The sequence below is a fragment of the Lissotriton helveticus genome, chromosome 10 (genome assembly GCF_964261635.1).
Source record: "Lissotriton helveticus chromosome 10, aLisHel1.1, whole genome shotgun sequence".
NCBI lineage: Eukaryota > Metazoa > Chordata > Amphibia > Caudata > Salamandridae > Lissotriton > Lissotriton helveticus.
In genome coordinates this window covers 869,925,476-869,945,112 of record NC_136071.1, presented here as the reverse complement: position 1 = coordinate 869,945,112, position 19,637 = coordinate 869,925,476, and the positions used below count along the sequence as shown (strand labels likewise).

The following is a 19,637-nucleotide window of genomic DNA, read 5'->3' as shown; positions in this document are numbered from 1 at the left end:
TAGCAGCAAGCTGTTAGACTTGATTGCAAAGCCACAAACACATGCACATGCAGACTTACAGGTGTATTATTCCTTGTCTCTTGTCCAAGTTTCTACCTGTGGAAAATATTCTCGAATCCCTTAGTCCACCGTACATGAGAAAATCCTACTCAGTGACTATTGGTGGGTCGTTTTGAGAGGCTATGGATGATTAGTGCCGAGAACTGCTCAGGTGAGAGTACATGGTGGCTATGGAAGATTATTGTTGTGAGCCCCTCTAGATAAAGGGGAGGATAGCAGGATTAAATGTGTGTAAAAGGGTTTGTATAAATCAGGGTCCGAGTTGGCAACCTTACAGGTGGAGAGCATAGGATTTCAGTAAGAAAAAAAAATCTGACATAATTTGCAAATTTTGATTATTCAGGAAAGCAAGATATGACTTGACTTACTGATGAATTCTGCTTGTGAGACATTTGAAAAAAGTAGGGCGATGGCAAAGCGGAAGAGTCTCTACAAGTAGAGGTAGATTTCAGGGAATGGCAATGTAGATGTGAGATTAACTCTGAACTCTCCTTTGCAGGTGTCTAACATCAGGAGAGGAGATCCAAAAATCATAGTATAGAGTTTCACACTAAATATACAATGTTGCTATGACATAAGACTCAAGAAGGTTTCATTGCTGTTCATTGGACATGCCATTCATGATTTGATGATGGCCACTATAACACACAAAATATCTGGGTTTGAGTACAAGAATTACTATTTTGAGGTATTCTTAGAACAGTAAGAGACGATAATCTCGAGTATAACATATGTTAAGTATCCAGGATTATTCGATGTTTATAGGAAAATGGTAGATCTAATCCGTTCAAAAGAGGATCAGAATTTGCTAATAACTACTCATGTGGATTAAATAGATAAAATCAGTACTTTTTACATCAGGAAAAAAACTGCATTATTTTTATTCACATGCTGCCAGGTGCTAAAAATGCAAATTTCACCCACATCTTGTAATGCAAAATGTAACTTCAACAAAATTACATCAGCATACTAAAATACATTTCGCTCAGGATAGGTGAGAGGATGGATTTCTAAGTAGTGCCACACGTGCAATGCAAATGTGATGAGGTTTCGAGTTATCCCTACATGCCTTCTTTATACATTATTTAAATGTAATCTTGGATCCTTCACTCTATCTACCCCCCCCCCCCCCAAAAAAAAAGAAACAGAGCTTTACTCAACTCTTCTAGAGCAGAGGTTTGGAATTCAGCATCAGAAGCAGTAGTGTTCCTCAAAGGTTCTGCAGTGTCATTGTGTTTAATGGTTTATGTGCATTTATATTTTTCTGCATCAATAACAATGTACAGAAAGCATTTCACACTTGATTATACATGTAGATACTTCTATAGTGCTGTGGGTTTGGAAACCAATTCTAAATGTGTAAAAGGGCAATTTTGTGATCCTTGTTAACCATGTTTTAATGTAGATATAAATGTTATCTTGTTAAGGATGGAAGTAACCCCTGTCACTCATGCCTATCCCCCAGCACATCTCGCGGTCATTGTTTCAGCAGCCTGTTGCCTAGCAGATTAGTATTACTGGTTTGATTTGTATTTCTGTTGTTCCTGCTGACTTCAATGAACTTCCTTGGCTCAGTCGTGACACTGCAGCAATTTCTTCAAGGTCTTTGTGTTAAAACACTGTGCCTATTCATTCATATAACACGCTGTTCTTCGTGTATCTAGTTTGTTCTAGCATCTTTGGCTGACATTAGCATAGAGGGGGCAGAATAATAATTCATGTAGTGGGATAGTGCTTAGGTGTCAGGGCAATATGACATTTTATTTTAATGTGATCTGATTTGCTGATTAAATGATGTTTCCTCATACCACAGTGATTTTTTAGTGCTGTTAATTTCATATGCAAAAATAATGTATAAAAACCTTCAATTTTGAGGGGTTTGCCAGACGATTTTCCTGCTCTACTAGGGAGGTGTCCATTTCTCTCCCGATTCTGCTGCACACTTGGGACTTAAAATAACTTCTGATTTTGCATTCCTCTGTATTTACCTTTTTTATTGAGGGCTTTTATATAATTGACTCTGTACTGCTTTACTTTTGAATTTTGTACTAGAGCCCTTTAACTAATCCATTGGTCTAGAACTCGGTTGTTGAGTAGGCCTCACCATTTATTCAAATGATTTCTGATTTTTGGTGTATTGGGAGGTGCTCATGAAACCGAGGTTTCACACTGTCTCCGATCGAGTAAAAGTGGGCATTCTGATTGAGATGATTATTGGGGTGTCTAGAATTTCAAGACCTACATGCACCTCTTCAAATTGACCTTATGAAGCAATATTGAATCTGCAAGAGTATCCCCCTAGCATGCAATTTAAATGAGATTGTTCCATGGTTCTGAAAACAGGTAATTGTAGTATCCAATATAAGAACCATGCCGGCAGGCTTTCCTTGTTATTGCTTCCAAATTTCGTAGCTACCTTTGTTCCATGAAAAATGGTTTACATTTTTTTTAAATGCACCGCTGACCTGTCCAGTGATTGGCTTGTGAGAGCCTTCTAGGCTTTCTCAAAGTCAGTACTTGAAACGCAAAAACTGGTGTTTGTAATGTGATTGCTTGTTTTTAGCCAAATCTTATTGCTCTTGCTTTATTCTTTTGAAGGTGTTAGTTCCAGTTCTTTCAAACAAAAGGAATCACATGTCTTGGCCAGTCTTCATTTCCCAAGATGTAGGACATCACGTTGAAAATATTAAGAGTAAAACGCATGTGTTGAAAGGACTTCTAAGTGGAAAAACACTTCTTCCGCTTCCTGCAGCAGCAACTAAATGTGACTTGCGACACCATGCCGACAAGTAAGAACTCTTACATGTTTAGATATATTTCAGTAACTGAGGACTGCAGCTTGTCTCCACTTTTACAAACTAATTTGAGAAATAATTGATCAAAGCTTTTGTCTGAATGAATGCCACATTGGGAAATTCTAAACAATAATGGGGTGCCATTTCTTTTAAAATGTGGCGGGTCTCTTAAGGACATACCTATGACTATAAAACATTACCTTCAAGATCAGAACCTGTAAGTGTAGATCTGAGTGAGGGGATCCCTTTTGTTGTAAATAAATGAACAGGGAATAACTACGCCATTTTGTGCATGCCAACTGTTTGCATTTTACAGGGTGCAGGCCGCATTCTGTAGATGTATGAGGCAGCACGTGTGCATTCCAATACGAAATACATTTTTTTCCTTGTCTACCGTGGTTTTATTAGACATTCTTCTATGTTATACTTCTAATTTACATGGTTTTCTTTCTAATATAATAGTGGCAATTCAACATTAGAACCCTTTCCCTCTGGTGTTTAGTCAAAGAATCCATATATTAACACAATTGGAGATATAAATATATTTTCTTAAATAAATGTTTTCACTGTTGCAATGTGCTGATATGTTGCTAGTGTACAATTTTTATTATGCTGAGTGGTACACAACATAAATGTTTCCTTTGTATGAGCAAACTGGAGGAAACAAAGTGTGCTTCCTCTCACAATGTGTGTTGCTAGAATAGATTCTGAAGAAGACTTTTGATTTAAGGATTCTAAGCCAGGGTCATTTCACTCGCCAGTTCTCTTTCTTGATAATTAACTATCCTCTCCTTTTCTTGTCCATCTGGGTTTCTGTGTGATTGTTAACTTTATGCTGTAAGAGGCAATATAATCAATGTAAGAATCTGCTCTACTTTAATGTATTGGTAATAGGGCATTTAACAAGAAGTTCTCAACCAATGATATATAGTTCACATCATTGATGAATTAGGAAAATGCTACACCAACAATTTGGAGGCTATTATCAATCCCCGGAATTTATAAATGGATGCGGGCTGGATTCCAGTTTTTCTTCTTTTACTGAGAAGGGACTAGAAAACAGAAACATTTTCCATTGGCTGTTGACCCCGTAACATATGGCCTCCATAACATAACTGTGTCTGGAACATTTTTAGATGCACACTGTTGCAAGGTGGAATATTATGTGGTATGGCTGGGAGGCCTTACCATGCAATAGTCTCAAAATACACAGGGATGATCCTTGGATTCAACAACAATAATCCTTAGCTCATTCCTGGTAGAGTGGCACAGAGCAGTCGGGCATTACTGGAGAAAGATGTGCTAAGCATTTTGCGGTACCATTGTGGTTCATAAGTGAGATGACTCAAAAGAAATCTGACATCACCTTATAAAAATTGAGTGCATATTTATATAAATATAGATACCAAAGCTTACTTTGTGCCATACATACAACTGGAGTTTGGGATTTTTAAAGCTTTCAAATATAAATGCAGTAAATCTGTCAAACTGGTCCTATTGTAATGAATGGAGGAAAGCACAGGTGTTACTCTGGGGAAACAACCTTTACAACACATCCTTTACAACGCATGCGTTATCAACGTAAGTCGTTACAGCGATGCGTTGTTACATCGCATGCCATTACAACGCAAGTCGTTACGACGACTTGCGGTAGGGGGGGGTGCTGGGGGTGCTGGAGCTCAAATGAACCCTCTTGTGGATAAGGTCATGCGGCTCCCTAGATCAAGTTCCAACAGCCGTTACCTCGCTAACTTACCCTGAGAGTCCGGGTGCAGAGGAAACAAGGTTGTCCTTGTTTCTGAATGGAATCCGCAGGAGCTGTCAACCTGCAGCACTTAACAAAACCACACATGGCGTTGGAGTTTCACTCTACCCACAGAGAGTAGAGACCTTTGAGGTCCTAGAGCCTAGATTCAACAGCTGGATTACTTCTACCTTGCTCAGCGGCTCCGGGTGCAGAGGTAGATTGCTGCTGTGAATCACCGGGGCAGGTTGTGCCAAAGGTGCTTTACCACACACTCAAAGACTCCACTTTCAGGATGCAGGGATTCAAGACGATCGATCACCTGACTGGCAATCACCCAGCCTTAGCTGCAGAAAATGTTGCAGGGCGGTCAAGAGGAGTGGACTTCCGGCTTGGAACTTTTAAAGATTAGCTACCACTCCAGGCTTGCAGGATACCACTTCTCTTTGGACTAATTTTCGACCGGCCCAGCTGGTCACAATTCTTGTCATGCAGCAGGTCTATTTTCCTGCAGCTTGCAGCGGACTGGTGCCACCAATCAAAGGGAGTCTGCTTCAGTTTCTGGCATCCACTGGAGTACCTCTTTCTGAGAGCAACAAACTATTGCCAAGGACACACGTCAAACACATATTTCCAGTGAATGGTCTCTCCAGGGCACTTAAGTGTCCTATCTTTACACTGCCACAGAGTCCAAAGTACTGTTTTCGTTGACAGCATCTTCTTTATACCTCTTCTTTGATTCAGAGCCAGAAATGAGGTTCTGGTGTCAGGAGAGCTCCTCAAATCCTAGTTTAAGGGGGCATTAATGGTGTGAGTTAATCTGCCACTGAGATGACTATATCCTGTGGGTGTGCATCCCCCTTCCACACAGAATCCTCTAATTTAGGGTCTTCCAAAATGGCAGAACCCTTCCTTGGCTGTGCAGACATACTAGCCCACCCTAAAGGTGTGGCTAGCCTTTTGAAGGTGTACGCCTCCTGAATAACTATTGTTCCTACCTGTTGAGCAGCAGAGGGTTGGAGGGCTTAGTCCTCAAATGGGGGACAGGTAATTACACATCAGAGGTGGTGAACGCCTTTGAGGCTCACCACCTTGATGACTAAACACTAGCCATTCTGGGAGGGAGGAGTAGTAACCTCCATCCTGCCCAGATCGTTGTCTCCAGTCTGAGAAAGTGCAAGCACATTCCTCCAGGAGGGCAGACTCTTGTCTTGGCAGAAAATGGCTTGGGGAAGCTCGCCAAGTCACTGTGTCACTGTATCTTAGGGGGGCACCCACTCATGGTGCCACCCCTGTACATGCCACCTCAACATCAACATTAGAGTCGCATTAGGACTGAAAAAGCATGGTTTCTGACGCCAAACATGACACAATTTAGTCGTTCCATAACCTAGCTGGCTATCTCGAGTTTACTCAGTAGCCAACCTATGTTACTCAATAGACCACTGGTCTATTAAGTAAAACCTTGCTTTACAGGGTAACTGTAGGGATATATATGTATAAACATAGATATCCACACCTTTACTATAATGCATTCTTCCTACTGAGCTTAGGAGGACAACCTCAAGAGTGAATTACGTGAATTAAGGCAGTGCTAGGGGCCTGCAGCTCACAGTGTGTGCAGTGTCACTCTCGAGAAGACAGGCTGCTCCTGCAGAGCTGCAATGGCAGAGCTGCAGATGCACGTTTACTTGGATCACACGGGGTGGCACAATACCGTACCATCCTTGTCCTGGGTACAACTGGTAACATATACAAGGGTACTTGTAAGGGGCAAAGTACCTTACCTATTGGATGCACCAATTCAAATCACTTATAGAGGAAAGAGCACTGGCATGGGGGCCTGGTTAGCAGGTCCCAATGCACGATCAAAGTAAAAAAACAGCATTTGGCAGTTCTATTTGGGGCAAAAGTACGGGGAATCTACAAAGAAGCCCAGTTCCCAACACACGCTTCAACCGTTGTGGAAATGCAGAATTTAGTTTCCAATAACACCGAGACAACATTAGAATGTCTTAAACAATACAGTAAGACATTTATAATCTACCAATTCTCTAGGGTGAGAGCTTCAACCAGAAAGAGTGCTTTGATGAGAGCATGCTATCCCCAGTAGTTTCATATTATCCATTTGGAAATTCCCTTAGACAACTGGGAGTTAGCCTTTTGGATGCTTTACCTACCTAATAGTCTGTGATTAATAGGTCTGATGCACTTAAAAGATGAGATGTTGAACAATTTTTACAAGTAAATAAGTACCAGGTTATATACATGCAGGGATGACATTTATGCCTTGCATTACATATTTATTTTTATTAAATAAAAATACTTCACATACAGTAATATTCACTCGGCTAATTCGGGATCATGACCTTTTTCCCTGTAGGGTGTGCGCTTGACCGTACTTCATTCTAGCACTCACAAGCTATTACTAAGGGTGCACATCACTGTGAAAGTCAAGGCCTGCATAACGAGAGTGAAACCATTCTTGAGCATTAGCTTTAACCCCTTCCACGCTCATGACGAGCTGGGCTCGTCATGCAGTAGCCTCCTGCTACGCTGATGACGAGCCCAGCTCGTCATGAATAACGATGTTTATGAATTTCCAGCACAGGGGAAAAATCCCCATAGCATTCAAGGTGTTAAAACGCAAGCAGTGTGAAAAAATGGTCACTCACACTTTTGCAAGCAGGGCAGGTGGAGAAGCATCTCTGGGTGTTGCAGCAGGTATGGAGCTTGGAGCTGGTGACTCCCACAAATGCTGCTTGCTCAGTTAATATTGAGGTAGGGTGGAAGTAGCCTGGAAGGGCACATGGAAGATTCTGAACTCTGCTTCCACAGGCCATAGCTTCTGCTGTCTTGGATGGCTTGAGCTTTTTAATTTGGATAAGGATCTGCCTGCTCTGTTTTCTCAATGTGGCTGTCCTCAAAACAAACTCTTAATTGTAGGCAATAAAAAGCCATAAAAGCTTTATGGCAAGAAGTGTTAACTGTCAGCCTCCTCTTTGTCAATCGTGTTTTTATTTTCCTTGTTTATTTTAAGAGGCAACACATGTTCATACACTATATACAGTACCCAGTTATACTTCTAAGCACTAGAGATGATTCCCCGTTTATTAGTACCTATTGTCTGCTTAAGAATCTGGCATTGGGTTGATCACCTCACATGGAGGCAAATTCTAGACAGGACAAAAACAAAATTCAGGACTAAGGGTCAATATTCAAGACAAAACTCGGAACAAAATGTTAATTTTGCAGACTCATCTAAGAAGACGCCATATCCCACTGTTATCCATGATTTATTGAATATTTTCTACTTGGCACTATTTATTCACTATGGTCTTTATGTGATTGACTATAGATGTGTTACAGGTGGCACATTTCATTCTTGTTCAATAGTAATGTAATGCCTTTGAGCATGATGTCACATACAGTACCCCTATCCGGATTTACCCAAACTTTCTTGGAGGGAAAGTAACAGCAACATTTTGATTGTTTGTAAACATTTGAAAAGCTATGGCAAACAGTTTGGGAAACATTAAGATAAGTGACCATCTGCTAGTGTAGGCAAGTTGAAAAAAAAATCTAGCTAACCTCAACCTCCAGACAATGTTAAACCTAAAAAAAAGAAAAAGTAAAAAAGAAAAGAGGTAGAGAAGGAGGATTGGGTGACATTATCACACCTAATGTTGAGTACCAACAATTTGTAGTCTGCAGACTTAGAACGCTATTATTTTGCTGCACAGCTACTTCACGTGGCTCTCTGACTGTCTGGCCGCCCCACATAAGACTGGGTTTACCTGTAAAGCTTACTACACTACTCATTGTTTTCTACTGATCATTCTACCCAACGCAACCCGGGGTAATCCCGCCGGGCTTTCTCTTGCCTTACTAGAACCCATAAACTAACTAAAACATGAAGTTACTCGGTGCTTCTCCAAAACCTTTGGTTGTACTCCCCGATCACACAGGATGAGTCCATTTAGGGCAAGTCCATCAGTGGCATGCTGCAGGTCTTTCAAAATTGGATTTTTTTTTCACAGTTAGTTACTAGATTTTCAAACCCTTATGGGAGAGTTGAGTCTTCACCCCGGTCAAATTCTTCCTTACAAACACCTTATTTATTTATTTACAGGTTTTATATAGCGCTGGCTGCACCCAAGAGTATCAGAGCGCTTTACAGGATAGGTTAAAGAAAAGACAGGTCCAACTAAGTACAGTTGCTAAAATAAGGTAAGGCAGTTGAACAATATGAGTGATTTACAGATAGGAAGTTCAAAATCAAGTAGCAAATTAAGGGTATTAGATCAGGAGGACAGAGAGGAATAGTATAGAATGTCAGTAGTAGGAGAAAGGCGGGAGATAAGGGTATACAATTGTGGAAGTGAGGGGTGAGGTAAGATTATAGGTAGGGGGAGCCTGTATAAGTAATCAATGGAGTGGGAATTTAAGGCCAGTGACAGTAAGTATAATTAAGGACCCCAATATTTGTTGAGAAGGAGCAGCTTGATGTTTTTTTGGAAGCAGGGGTAGGATGGGTTACAGCGTAGGTCTTTGGGAAGAGTATTCCAGATGGACGGGGCATTACCAGAGAGTGAGCGAGATTGAGTTGCTTTCTTTTTTAGCTGAGGCGGGATTAGAACAAGGGCGTTAGTGCTCCTCAATGTTCTAGCACACCCGGCTTTTTGGAGTTTATCGGATAGGTAAGTAGGGGTATTTTGGTAAAGGGCTTTGTGAGTGATGCAGGCAATCTTGTAAGTGGATCTGCCTTCGATTGGAAGCCATTTGAGGTTTTTGAGAACAGGGGAGATGTGATTGTATCGCTTACAGTCAGAGATGAGCCTGGCAGCAAGGTTGAGAACAGATTTGATAGGGCCAGGTGGACTTTAGGGGTGCCAGCAAGCGTGGCATTGCCATAGTCTATTTGAGATAGGACCAGTTATTGTACAACTGATTTAAAGTCCTCAGCTGGGATGAACGGTTTAATTTTTTAAGGTGATGCAGTGTGAAGAGAGCACATTTTGCTGAGTTTTTTATATGGGGAATCCGATGGAGGATCTGATCAACGCTAATGCCGAGCGATTTGGCCGAGTTGGAGATTGTGAGAGAGCAGTTTAGAGCTTTAATGACACTGATCCAGTGTTGGATAGGGAGCAAATTGTTCTTGGGAGAGAATAGGATGATTTCTGTTTTTTGGGGGGTTTAGTTTGAGGTGGTTTTGATGGAACCATAATTGAATCTTGGTCAAGGCATCTTTAAGATGTAAGATGTCATGGTGGGATTTGATCTTGTAGTATAGTTTGGTGTCATCGGCGTAGAGGTGATAACTTATTTTTGCTTGTTTAAGAATAAGGGTGAGGGGTTCCATGAAGAGGTTGAAAAGAGTTGGAAAGGATAGAGCCCTGTGGAATGCCCAAGGAGACAGGTTGAGGTTTGGAAAGGCAGCCACTGACTTTAATTTGTTGGGTTCTATTTTGGAAATAGGAGGCGAACCACTTGAGAACATCACCGTCAAAGCCGGAACGGTCTTTGAGAATGTTGAGTAAAGTGACATGGTTAACAGTATCAAAGGCAGCAGAGAGGTCAAGAAGAACGAGGAGGGAGGATTCACCTTTGTCCATGGACCGATGTAAGCCATCGATAATGTTGAGCATAGCTGTTTCCGTGCTGCATCCTTTTCTAAAACCTGATTGGAAAACGTCTAAGAGGTTGAATGTGTCGATGTGTTTGTCCAACTGTTTCAAGGCACATTTTTCGAGGCCTTTGGATATAGAGCGCAGTTGTTTAAGTCATTGGGATCTACCGCTGTATTTTTGATGATGGGAATAATTTGGCCTAGTTGGAGGGAAGCTGGAACAATACCAGTGGTAAAGGAAGAGTTGAAAATATTGGTCCATAGTGGGGCGATGATGTGTTTAAGTTCTTGTACCAAATGTGCAGGAAGAGGATCACTGGTATGCAAGGATGGTTTAAGCTTGGTGATGATGTTCAGAACATCCTTTTCTTAAACAGGACAAAAATCACTCCAAGATGCATTGTTTTTTAGCTGGGTGACAGTAGGGTAAAGTTCAAAATGGGTGGTGGAGACGGGGGGGTTGAGAGGAATCCTGGGAGGGAGGGAAGTGGAGAGAGGCGCAGGGGGAATGTTAGTGAGGGGATGTTGGCTAAAAGGTGGAGGGGTTGGGGCGAAGGATTGATCAATCTTAGTGACTTTATAAGAGAAGAAGCTAACAATTTCTTCACATCTCTCAACAGTAGCTAGAAGCTTTGGGGGGGCTGAGGTAGTTTGTTTTTTAACAATGTTGAAAAGTTCTCTAGGACGGTTTCTAGCCTGATCAACTTGGGAGCGGAGGAAGGACACTTTTTCGTTAAATATGTGTTTTTTGTAGTTGGCCCTAGCATCTCTAAGGAGGACAAGATTAGAGGTGGAAGGTTGATTCCTCCAAATGTGTTCAGTCTGCCTGAGATCTCGTCTCTCTTTGTTGAGGTCAGAATTTAACCTGGTCTTAGACAGAATAGTTTTTGGGAGTTTTAATTTAGCTGGGACAATTTGGTCAAGGACTTCAAGGATAGAGTTATTGTAAAGTTCAGTAAGACCTGAGGCACTTTGGGAGAGAGGGGAGAGCTGTAGTCGAGCTTTTAATGTAGATTCCAGCTCGCCTGGGGGAATCAGGTGAAAATGTTGGGTTAGTTTCTTTTGTTTGCTGGAGCAAGAGGGAGGGGGTGGAATGAAGTTGTTAATGGTGAAGAGGACGAGTTGGTGATGTGACCAGTCAATGGGGATGATGTGGGAAAGAGAAGCCAGTTCCTTGCTAGTGATAATAGCAACTCAGGTGGCCCCTTTGGAGTGAGTTGGAGAATTGCAGAGTTGCGTCAGGTCATTGATCTCAAGAAAATCCTTGATGAGGTTAACTGCGGGTTCGTCATTTTTGTTCCAGTAGATATTACAATCCCCTAGGAAGAGATTTCTGGATTTGGAGATCGATGATTGAATAAGGAGATCAGACAACTCCTCAGCAAAGGTAAGAGGGTTTCCAGGGGGATGATAGATAATATGCAAGCAGATAGGGGGGGAACCCTGAATTGTAAGTTCAGCACCAAGGTATTCAAAAGTGGATAGGTTCAGGTGATGGATAGGAGAAAGTTTAAGTACATCTTTATAAATTACCGCGATGCCCCCTCCAATTTTATCAATTTCACCAGGAAAGGAAGAGGAAGGAGTGGTGGAGAGTTTCAGACCATAAGGGATATTGAAGGAATTTGTGATAGGGAGGTTTCGTAGAAAGAAGCTTTTCCATTTAGAAGGGCGTTTGGTGAAGAAGATGAAGTTGGTTTTTATGGTGGTGGTTAGGCTACAGTAGTTGTCTACAAATAGTGTTTCATGGTGGAGTATAAGAAGTTTGTGTTTAAAATTTTTCTTACAATTTTTAGAAAGGTAAGAGGGGTAAATGATAGACCACGAGTTAGGGCCGTGTCTGGAGATGGGTGATTCTAGCATCAAGGGAGTATGAGAGAGGGGAGGCATGATGTGTCAGCTGCGTAAGAAAAGAGGCGATGAGGAAGAAGTGAAGGAAAGATTGGGGTGGTGCGAAGTAGGGAAGGGGAGAAGGAGTACCGGAATGGAACAGGGAGGATGTCAGATAGAGGTAGAATTTTCAATAAAGCGTGAATAGAATCGCGCAGGATGGAAGATTGGATTGATGGGCAGCGAGGTGGTGAAGTGAGAGAAAGGGGAGATACCAGGGGAAGAGGTGGTAGGCAAAGTCGAAGTTAAGAGAGAGAGGTGGGAGTGGAGAAGATCTCAACAAGGAGAGAAACCTAGTCAAGAGTAGAGTCGAAAGTACAGATAGAGGGAGAGATCAAAGAGGCATTAGAAGCGGGAATGAACCAGGACAAATAAGGATATACAAAATTCACATTATAACCAAAAGGATAAAGTGAGTAATATAAATTACTAGTGTAGATTTAAAAATTACACATATCAAAGAGGTAATAGGAGACCCGAGTACATCAGAAAAGATAGCAAATATACAACTTTCACAATATAAATAAAAGGGTAAAGAGAGGGATATAAATTACGAGTGCCGAAATAAAGGTTACATATTATAGTTTCGTCTTATAACATGAGGTAGACCAGGTTAGCAATGGACGATAATTAGCACTTTTTGCAGAAAGGCACAAGTATCAAAGATTAAAGGTTAAACATTACATTTTCAACATAAGATGAGGTAGACCAGATTAGCAATGGAAAGCAATTACCATTATGATTGCACATAAACAAGATAATAAATAATTAACACAATTTACAATACTTTCCAAGCAGCATACACACTCCAGGGATAAAGATAGCAGAATGAGATAAGTCAGTGATGATGGGTATATAGTTGTAGATATCAGTGGGTATGTTGGGGTGTGGTTAGTTTATTAGATAATAGAATTCTGCAAAGTTAACTGATTCAACAGTTTTGTGATAGGCAATTGGTAAGGAAAGGGACTATTTCAAAATAAGGAGAGTATTGATTAAGTCAGTATTTCACTTTTCTATTATACAGTTTTGCGATAGGCAAATTGGTAAGGAAAGGGACTATTTCAAAAAAAGAAGAATGCTGATTAAGTCAGTATTTCACTTTTGTATTATACAGTTTTGTGATAGGCAAATTAGTAAGGAAAGGGACTATTTCAAAATAAGGAGGGTACTGTTTAAGTCAGTTTGTCACTTTGTATTATACAGTTGTCCTTCAGTTAACTTGAGCCAAGCTGTTTATTATAATTTTGTCCGATAAAATGCTATTCCTTACCATAGTTATTCGGTGCTGCCTTTTATAGCTGACTAAAGGGGGTGGTGATGGACGGAGCATCTGAACCAATCAAACACTCACACCCAGTCAAAAGATCTGGGTTTGACCCATCACCGTTCTTTAGCCCACTCTGCCACCCCAGTTCAGACATGGCTATATGCAAATCAGTCTGACCCTGTGCCTCATGGGAACAGTCCAGCCCGAACTGCCTGGGTGTGAGTGTTTGATTGGTTCAGATGCTCCGTCCATCACCACCCCCTTTTGTACCGCTTTTATAGCAGACTAGCAGCCCGTCCCGACGTTGTCCGGGTATGAAATAGAATGTGTATAATGTGTGTATTTGGCAAGGGAAATTAATTTTTAAAATCCCGCCGTAGACAAAAAATGTTGTTTCAATATATTAGGGACGGAGAAAGCCCAGCTGCAGCCCTGGTTGATGTTAGCAGGCGCGTGTAATTGGTGTAGTGATCTGCCGCCTGAGCCCGGCTACAGCCCTGGTTGATGTTAGTAGGCGCGTGTAATGTCCTTGAATGAGAGAGTTATCACCCGCGGGTAAATCCGTTTAATGAGAGAGTTGAGTGACAGCGAGTAGGAGAGGCTGCAGTAATTGTCCCCGCAGACAGGCTCATTTGCGTGTTTCCCCGCTTGAGGCCCAGATGCAGGCCTGTTTGATGTTAGCAGGCGCGTGTTTCCCCGCTTGAGGCCTAGCTGCAGCCCTGGTTGATGTTATCAGGCGCATGTAATTAGTGTACTGATCCGCCGCCTGAGCCCGGCTAGAGCCCTGGTCGATGGTAGCAGGCGCGTTTAATTTCGTTGAATGAGAGAGTTCAGTAACAGCGCGCAGGAGAGGCTGCAGTAACGTTACTTACCAGGCCTCCAGGTGAACGCGTTTGTCACGCCCCCAGCACATGGCCACAGCAGACAATCTTCTGATTAATGTACGACCCACATAGCATGATGGGCGGAACGTAGCACACGCCCCCAGCGTTTCTCACGCCCCCAGCATGCCCTTGATGCGGCGCAATTGTGTTCACATGGCATGAAGTACGGACACACACCCCCCAGCGTTTCTCACGCCCCCAGCGTGTCACGCCCCCAGAGTGCCCCTTGATGCTGCACAGCAACTTAATTGGCGCTTGTATGTACGACTAACATGGCATGAAGGGCGGACACACGCCCCCAGCTTTTGTCAGGCCCCCAGCATTTGTCACGCCCCCAGCACACACCCACAGCCCACAATGTGATGGCCGTACCACACGCCCCCAGCGTTAGTCATGCCCCCAGTCCACGCCCACAGCACAACGCAGACACACTCACAAGGGACTACTTTGCTGGCACAGTTCTTTTACCTTTTAAATGTATAGGGGAGTTGGCCTAACGGCTAAGGCGCTCGACCTCGGACCTGGGGATCTGGGTTCGAGTCTTGGTAACGACGCCGAACATCCTGTGATTCTGGGCAAATTACTTAATCTCCCCGTGCCTAACAAAAATGAATGTGTGTCCTCATGTAACGGAACTGGTGCTATGTAAAGCGCTCTGATACCTGATTCAGTTTGGGTCAAGTTCGCGCTATATAAAACTCTGCAAAAAAAATAATATGATTACCGTCTGCATAGCCTATGTCCTTCTGCTGCAACTGCCCTTTCCAAAGCTGTATTGGGTGTTGTGATAGGTGCTGTGGTTACTGAGATTACCCGCCTCAAAGGTTTGGGCTCTCTCTTTATAATATTAGTATGTATGTCAGGGGTTGGGTTACAATACAAAGGAGTCCAACAATTTCACAGCCTGTGGTTTCCTGACTTCTCAGCACTCACGAATGAACCCTGTCCAGGGGTACAATATAGTCTCTTACGTTTTTTACGTAACAATATAGTCTTAAAAGGCGGATCTTCGGTGGAGCAAGCAGGAACATGCCGTACATTAGTTGGATCAAGCAGGGCTCCTGTCGTGTAGTACACCGGTATACACAGTTATACGGCTATCCTGCAGCCCTGTCACGGAGCAAGCACAGAGCAACCAGCAAAAAAATCTTTTCACCTGCTTGGTGAGTGATACAATTAAACGCGTTTGAAAGGCTCGGATCCGAGTGATTAGAAATCTCTCTTATTTTTTGTGCATGTCCAGATTAAAAGCGCAGGCAGGCACTCCGGGATACAAAGCACACCCGGAGCAAAACGAACAGCAGACATCAGGCAGATAGACCGCATCAAGCCGCAGACCGCGAGTAGCAGCGGAAGCGGCCGTCACAGGTAGCAATAACAGAAGGGGTTGCAATGTGTGGTTTCACATCTTCCTCTCGGCATCAACTGGACCAGTTTTCGGTGAGTCAGTTAGTAGGTCGCGATTCTGTTACTTGTGAAAGGGCGGAGACAGAGTCTGTTGAGTATCGTCCATCTTCAACTGGGCTAGGGGTTTGCATGAGTCAGTAGTGGTAACTACCGGGCCTCTGAAGTACCAAGCAAGTTAGCAAGGCACTGTGATATCTGTGGCGCTTCGGTGCTTCCACTCTGCACTCCCCCCGCGATCTCGCGATGGCAGGCGGAGCACCTTTTTTTTTATCACAGTGCAATTGTGGAGAATCGTCGCTAGCCAAGAGCAAGGGTGTGGGTCTTGGGCGTTCCGTTCTTGGGCAGTAACAGGTATAGATTGTTCAACGGATTCTGCCTCCGCTCCTCACACCGCCAATTTACCTGCCGGGAGGTTGGTACCTGCCTGATACCTGCGCAGTCTCTGAGGGGCAGCAGGGGGTAAGAGTGATTCACAGAATAGCTCTCATCATTATCTGGCCTCCGTTTTGTATTCTACATAGCGTTCACAGCATACGGATGATGGCACACGCAGTCTCAACAAGCATCTAGGCACTGTCTCAGTGATGTATGTGCACATCGCTTCGCTGCCCACGCACCAACCCCAGTGTTTGGGACAGTGCAGCGTTGTTAATGGTGCATGCGCAGTCTCTAGAGGGCAGTAGGGGTGCGGTTGCTTTGCAGTGTATCTCTCACCCCTGTCAGGCCTCCAGTGTGTTGCCTACATAGATTTCACAGCGCTTAGATGTCAAGCAAGCACTATCAGTAAGCCCCCAGGTACTGACTCAAGAATATACGTGCACCTGGCGCCGCTGCCCGTTTATTGTAGGAATAGCATTCTGTTGCACCATGCGGTCGCCTGTTTACAAAGTTCCCCACCTCTCAGCCTCAGTAGCGGTTCGCAGTGCTTTTCCACCGCGTAGCTCTATGTCCCCAAACAAGGTGCCCAGCCAGATGCTGCAGTGTTTCCCCGTTGAGGCCTGTACTGTTCCGCACTGCGATCCCTCGCTTCCGAGATAATTCCAGCAAAGCGGCCCCCAGAGCGCGCAGCTCACCTTGGTGCGCCAGGGCCCTGGCACACGAACCCCCGATGTTGTCAGCGGGTCATTTCAGCGGACATGCGATATTGCGCTACCCTCCAGATTATGCCTGCCCTATTTCATGGCCAGGCCTAGCCCACCTCCACATGAAGTGTACCAAAGGCTCTATACCACAGGAACTTGCAGTAAACTGATAAGATGGGTGTACAGAGCTTTCCTGGAGACCACTTCAGAACTTCTCTCCATACTAACAGAGAGACCGACATGGCCAAACCTTTGCACAATGTGGGTTCAGCTAAAATATTGAATTATTCCCACAAAGTATCCCACAGCTCCCATTTTAAGTGCATTCAATTTAATATTCTGAACTGAGCCTAACTTATACCTGCCCAAATAAACAAAATATACCCGGGAGCTGAAGCTGCATGTCCTCACCGGTTGCAATTCGATCCCAATTTTCTTCACATTATTTGGTCTTGCCCCATACTCCATTAAAACTGGCAGAGATTTCTTGATGTGCTGTCGACCGTAATGGGCCCTATCCTAACGAATTCCCCAGATGTAGTTCAATTGGACATATTGCCCCTGCCTTATGTTTAAGAAAACCTCGACTTACCTCTTTTGCTTGAAAAGCACAATATTCACTTCCTCCGGTTATCATAAATTGGACCAAGGTATTTCTCTCTTGGTTTTGATCTGTGAGTACTATGTTACAAAGGGCCTAATGAGTCGTTCTGGTAAAATATGTTATTGCTCATGCATGGGAAATGTTTGTGGAGAGTTTTAAACACTGCACAAATACTCAAGAAGTGGTTTGAGGGTGCCTATATCCGACACATTGTCATAATTGCCCCTCTAGAATACTTTCTTCTATGCTTCACAGAGTTCATTTCTCTGCTTCCCTACACTGATAGTTAAAGCAGCAGCAAATGGGCGGGGGAGTGGGATAGACAATTTATTACGAGTCAGTTTGTTGCAAAGAATTTCTTTTAAATTGTGTGTTTAAAAATTGTGTGTTAACTTTTGATAAATAGCCCAGCACTGTTCCTCAGTAATTGTAGGGTGAAATCTGTTGCTAGATACAGTGCTACTATCATGCCATGTAACTTCTACAATCTTTTTAAAATCACATATGGAAGTGTTTCAGTGAACCCATTATCTGGTGTCCCTTACGTCATGGCAGATATTATTGTTATGGATGGTGAAACATTCCAGGCTAATAAATCATACAAGTGATTTATTCTGCACAGTCCATCTTAAACTGTATTACTTGAAAGTGCTCTCAAATGTCACTATCCAGTACATTAGACACATGAAGTAAATTGGTTTGACTAAGATCACAGAATTTTGCTTTGCAGGAAAGCTGGGATTTGAACCCAGGCTTCCCCATCATACATAGTGCACTTAAGCCACGGACGATATTCATTTATTTCTCTCAATCCTCGTTAAAACCAGAAGACAGTGCATTTTTACGATTCTGAAAGATGAATAGTATTCTTTATTAAATATATAGAGATCACAGGTTAATCAGACACAATATCTCAAAGAAAATGTCCACAATGAAGGTAAGGGAAGTTAGGACACCATATGCTAATATCAATGAATTTTTAGACTTTATACAGCTATTCTAGAGGTAGGGGAGCCCCTGAAACCTTAAGCCATGTATTAGCCTGAAGCCTGGCTTTGCTCAGCTCAAGGTCCTGTTGGAACCTCGAGGCCATAACGAGCAGAACTTTCATGTGGCTTCTGCCTGGCTCCTTCCCTCTACCCAGGGTGTGGCATTAGGGCAAGGGTTGCCAACTTTGTAATTAGGGAACCAGGTTCGAGTCTCTGCACCGCTCAACATCCTGTGATTCTGGGAAAACCACTTAATCTACCCATAACAATAAACAATTAATGTGGCCACATGTAATGTAAGTAGTGCTCCAATACCTCTGGATTGAGTTCTCGCCATGTAAAAACTGCATAAAATGCACAAAGAAGTTAAAACAAAGCCCTAACATAAGGAAAAAAATACCCATTTCTTGGCTGATTTGTACAATGTTAAATTAGAAAACAGGGATAAATCATGGTTCCCCTTCTTAAATTGTGTGGTTTTAGGCAAATGTTTTACTTCACCAACATTTATTTTTCTATAAATGCGTATCAAAGCACTTTCAAGTATTTGAGTTTTGAATACCAGTTTTACAAAAACCTATTTGATTTGATTTAATATGTTTTAAAGTGATGTCTTAACTCCAATGAGTCACATGTTATATGATAACATTCAAGCGAATGGGATTTCTTTGTTACATTATATTTGCTGTATGATTTGCAAATCAAACATATCATGGCTTGGCTCATGGACAGGATCTAAGATCCGAGCCAGACCCATGGCATGGCTTTTCTTTTTAACTTGTTTGCTCGCCCAACCCCAAGCTATTCAATGCCAGGCCCGGTTCTAGAGGGTGGGCCGGGTAGGCCGGGCCCACCCAAACTTTGGCCTGGCCCACCCAAACATAAACCTTGGCCCTGGCAGTGACGTCAGCAAGGCCAGCAGAATATGGCCTCTGCAAGTTAAAACGTTCTTCGAACGTTATCTTTCTTTAGGAGTTGCGTGATTGGGCCTGGGCTCGCACCCCCAATCACGCATCTCCTATTAGGCAGGTGGGCTGTGTCCCCGCCCACTCGTGCAGGTACATTAGGGGCACGGCGAAAGGGACAAATCCTTTCGTTGGAACTGGATTTGTGTACCGTCCTTCTGCGTGGATAATTAATTCTTTTCAGCTGGTGAAGAGGAGTTTGTTTTGCCGATTCGTTTTCCTGACCTTCCTGACCCCTTGAGCTATTTGTTTACCCGATCCGGCTGTGACAGAGCTCGTAAGGAGCACTTAAGAGAATGTGTGGCTAGTGTGTTT

At 43.0% G+C, this 19,637-nt stretch overlaps 1 protein-coding gene across 1 annotated transcript in view; it reads left to right on the top strand.

The window, feature by feature from the left end:
- DNAH11 (dynein axonemal heavy chain 11) overlaps nucleotides 1–19,637 on the top strand; it is a 3,642,058-nt gene that overhangs the window by 304,838 nt on the left and 3,317,583 nt on the right. Inside the window, exon 3 of the mRNA XM_078663510.1 lies at nucleotides 2,659–2,849. Coding sequence (XP_078519636.1) covers nucleotides 2,659–2,849 — 191 coding nt within the window. The remainder of the gene's footprint in view (nucleotides 1–2,658; nucleotides 2,850–19,637) is intronic.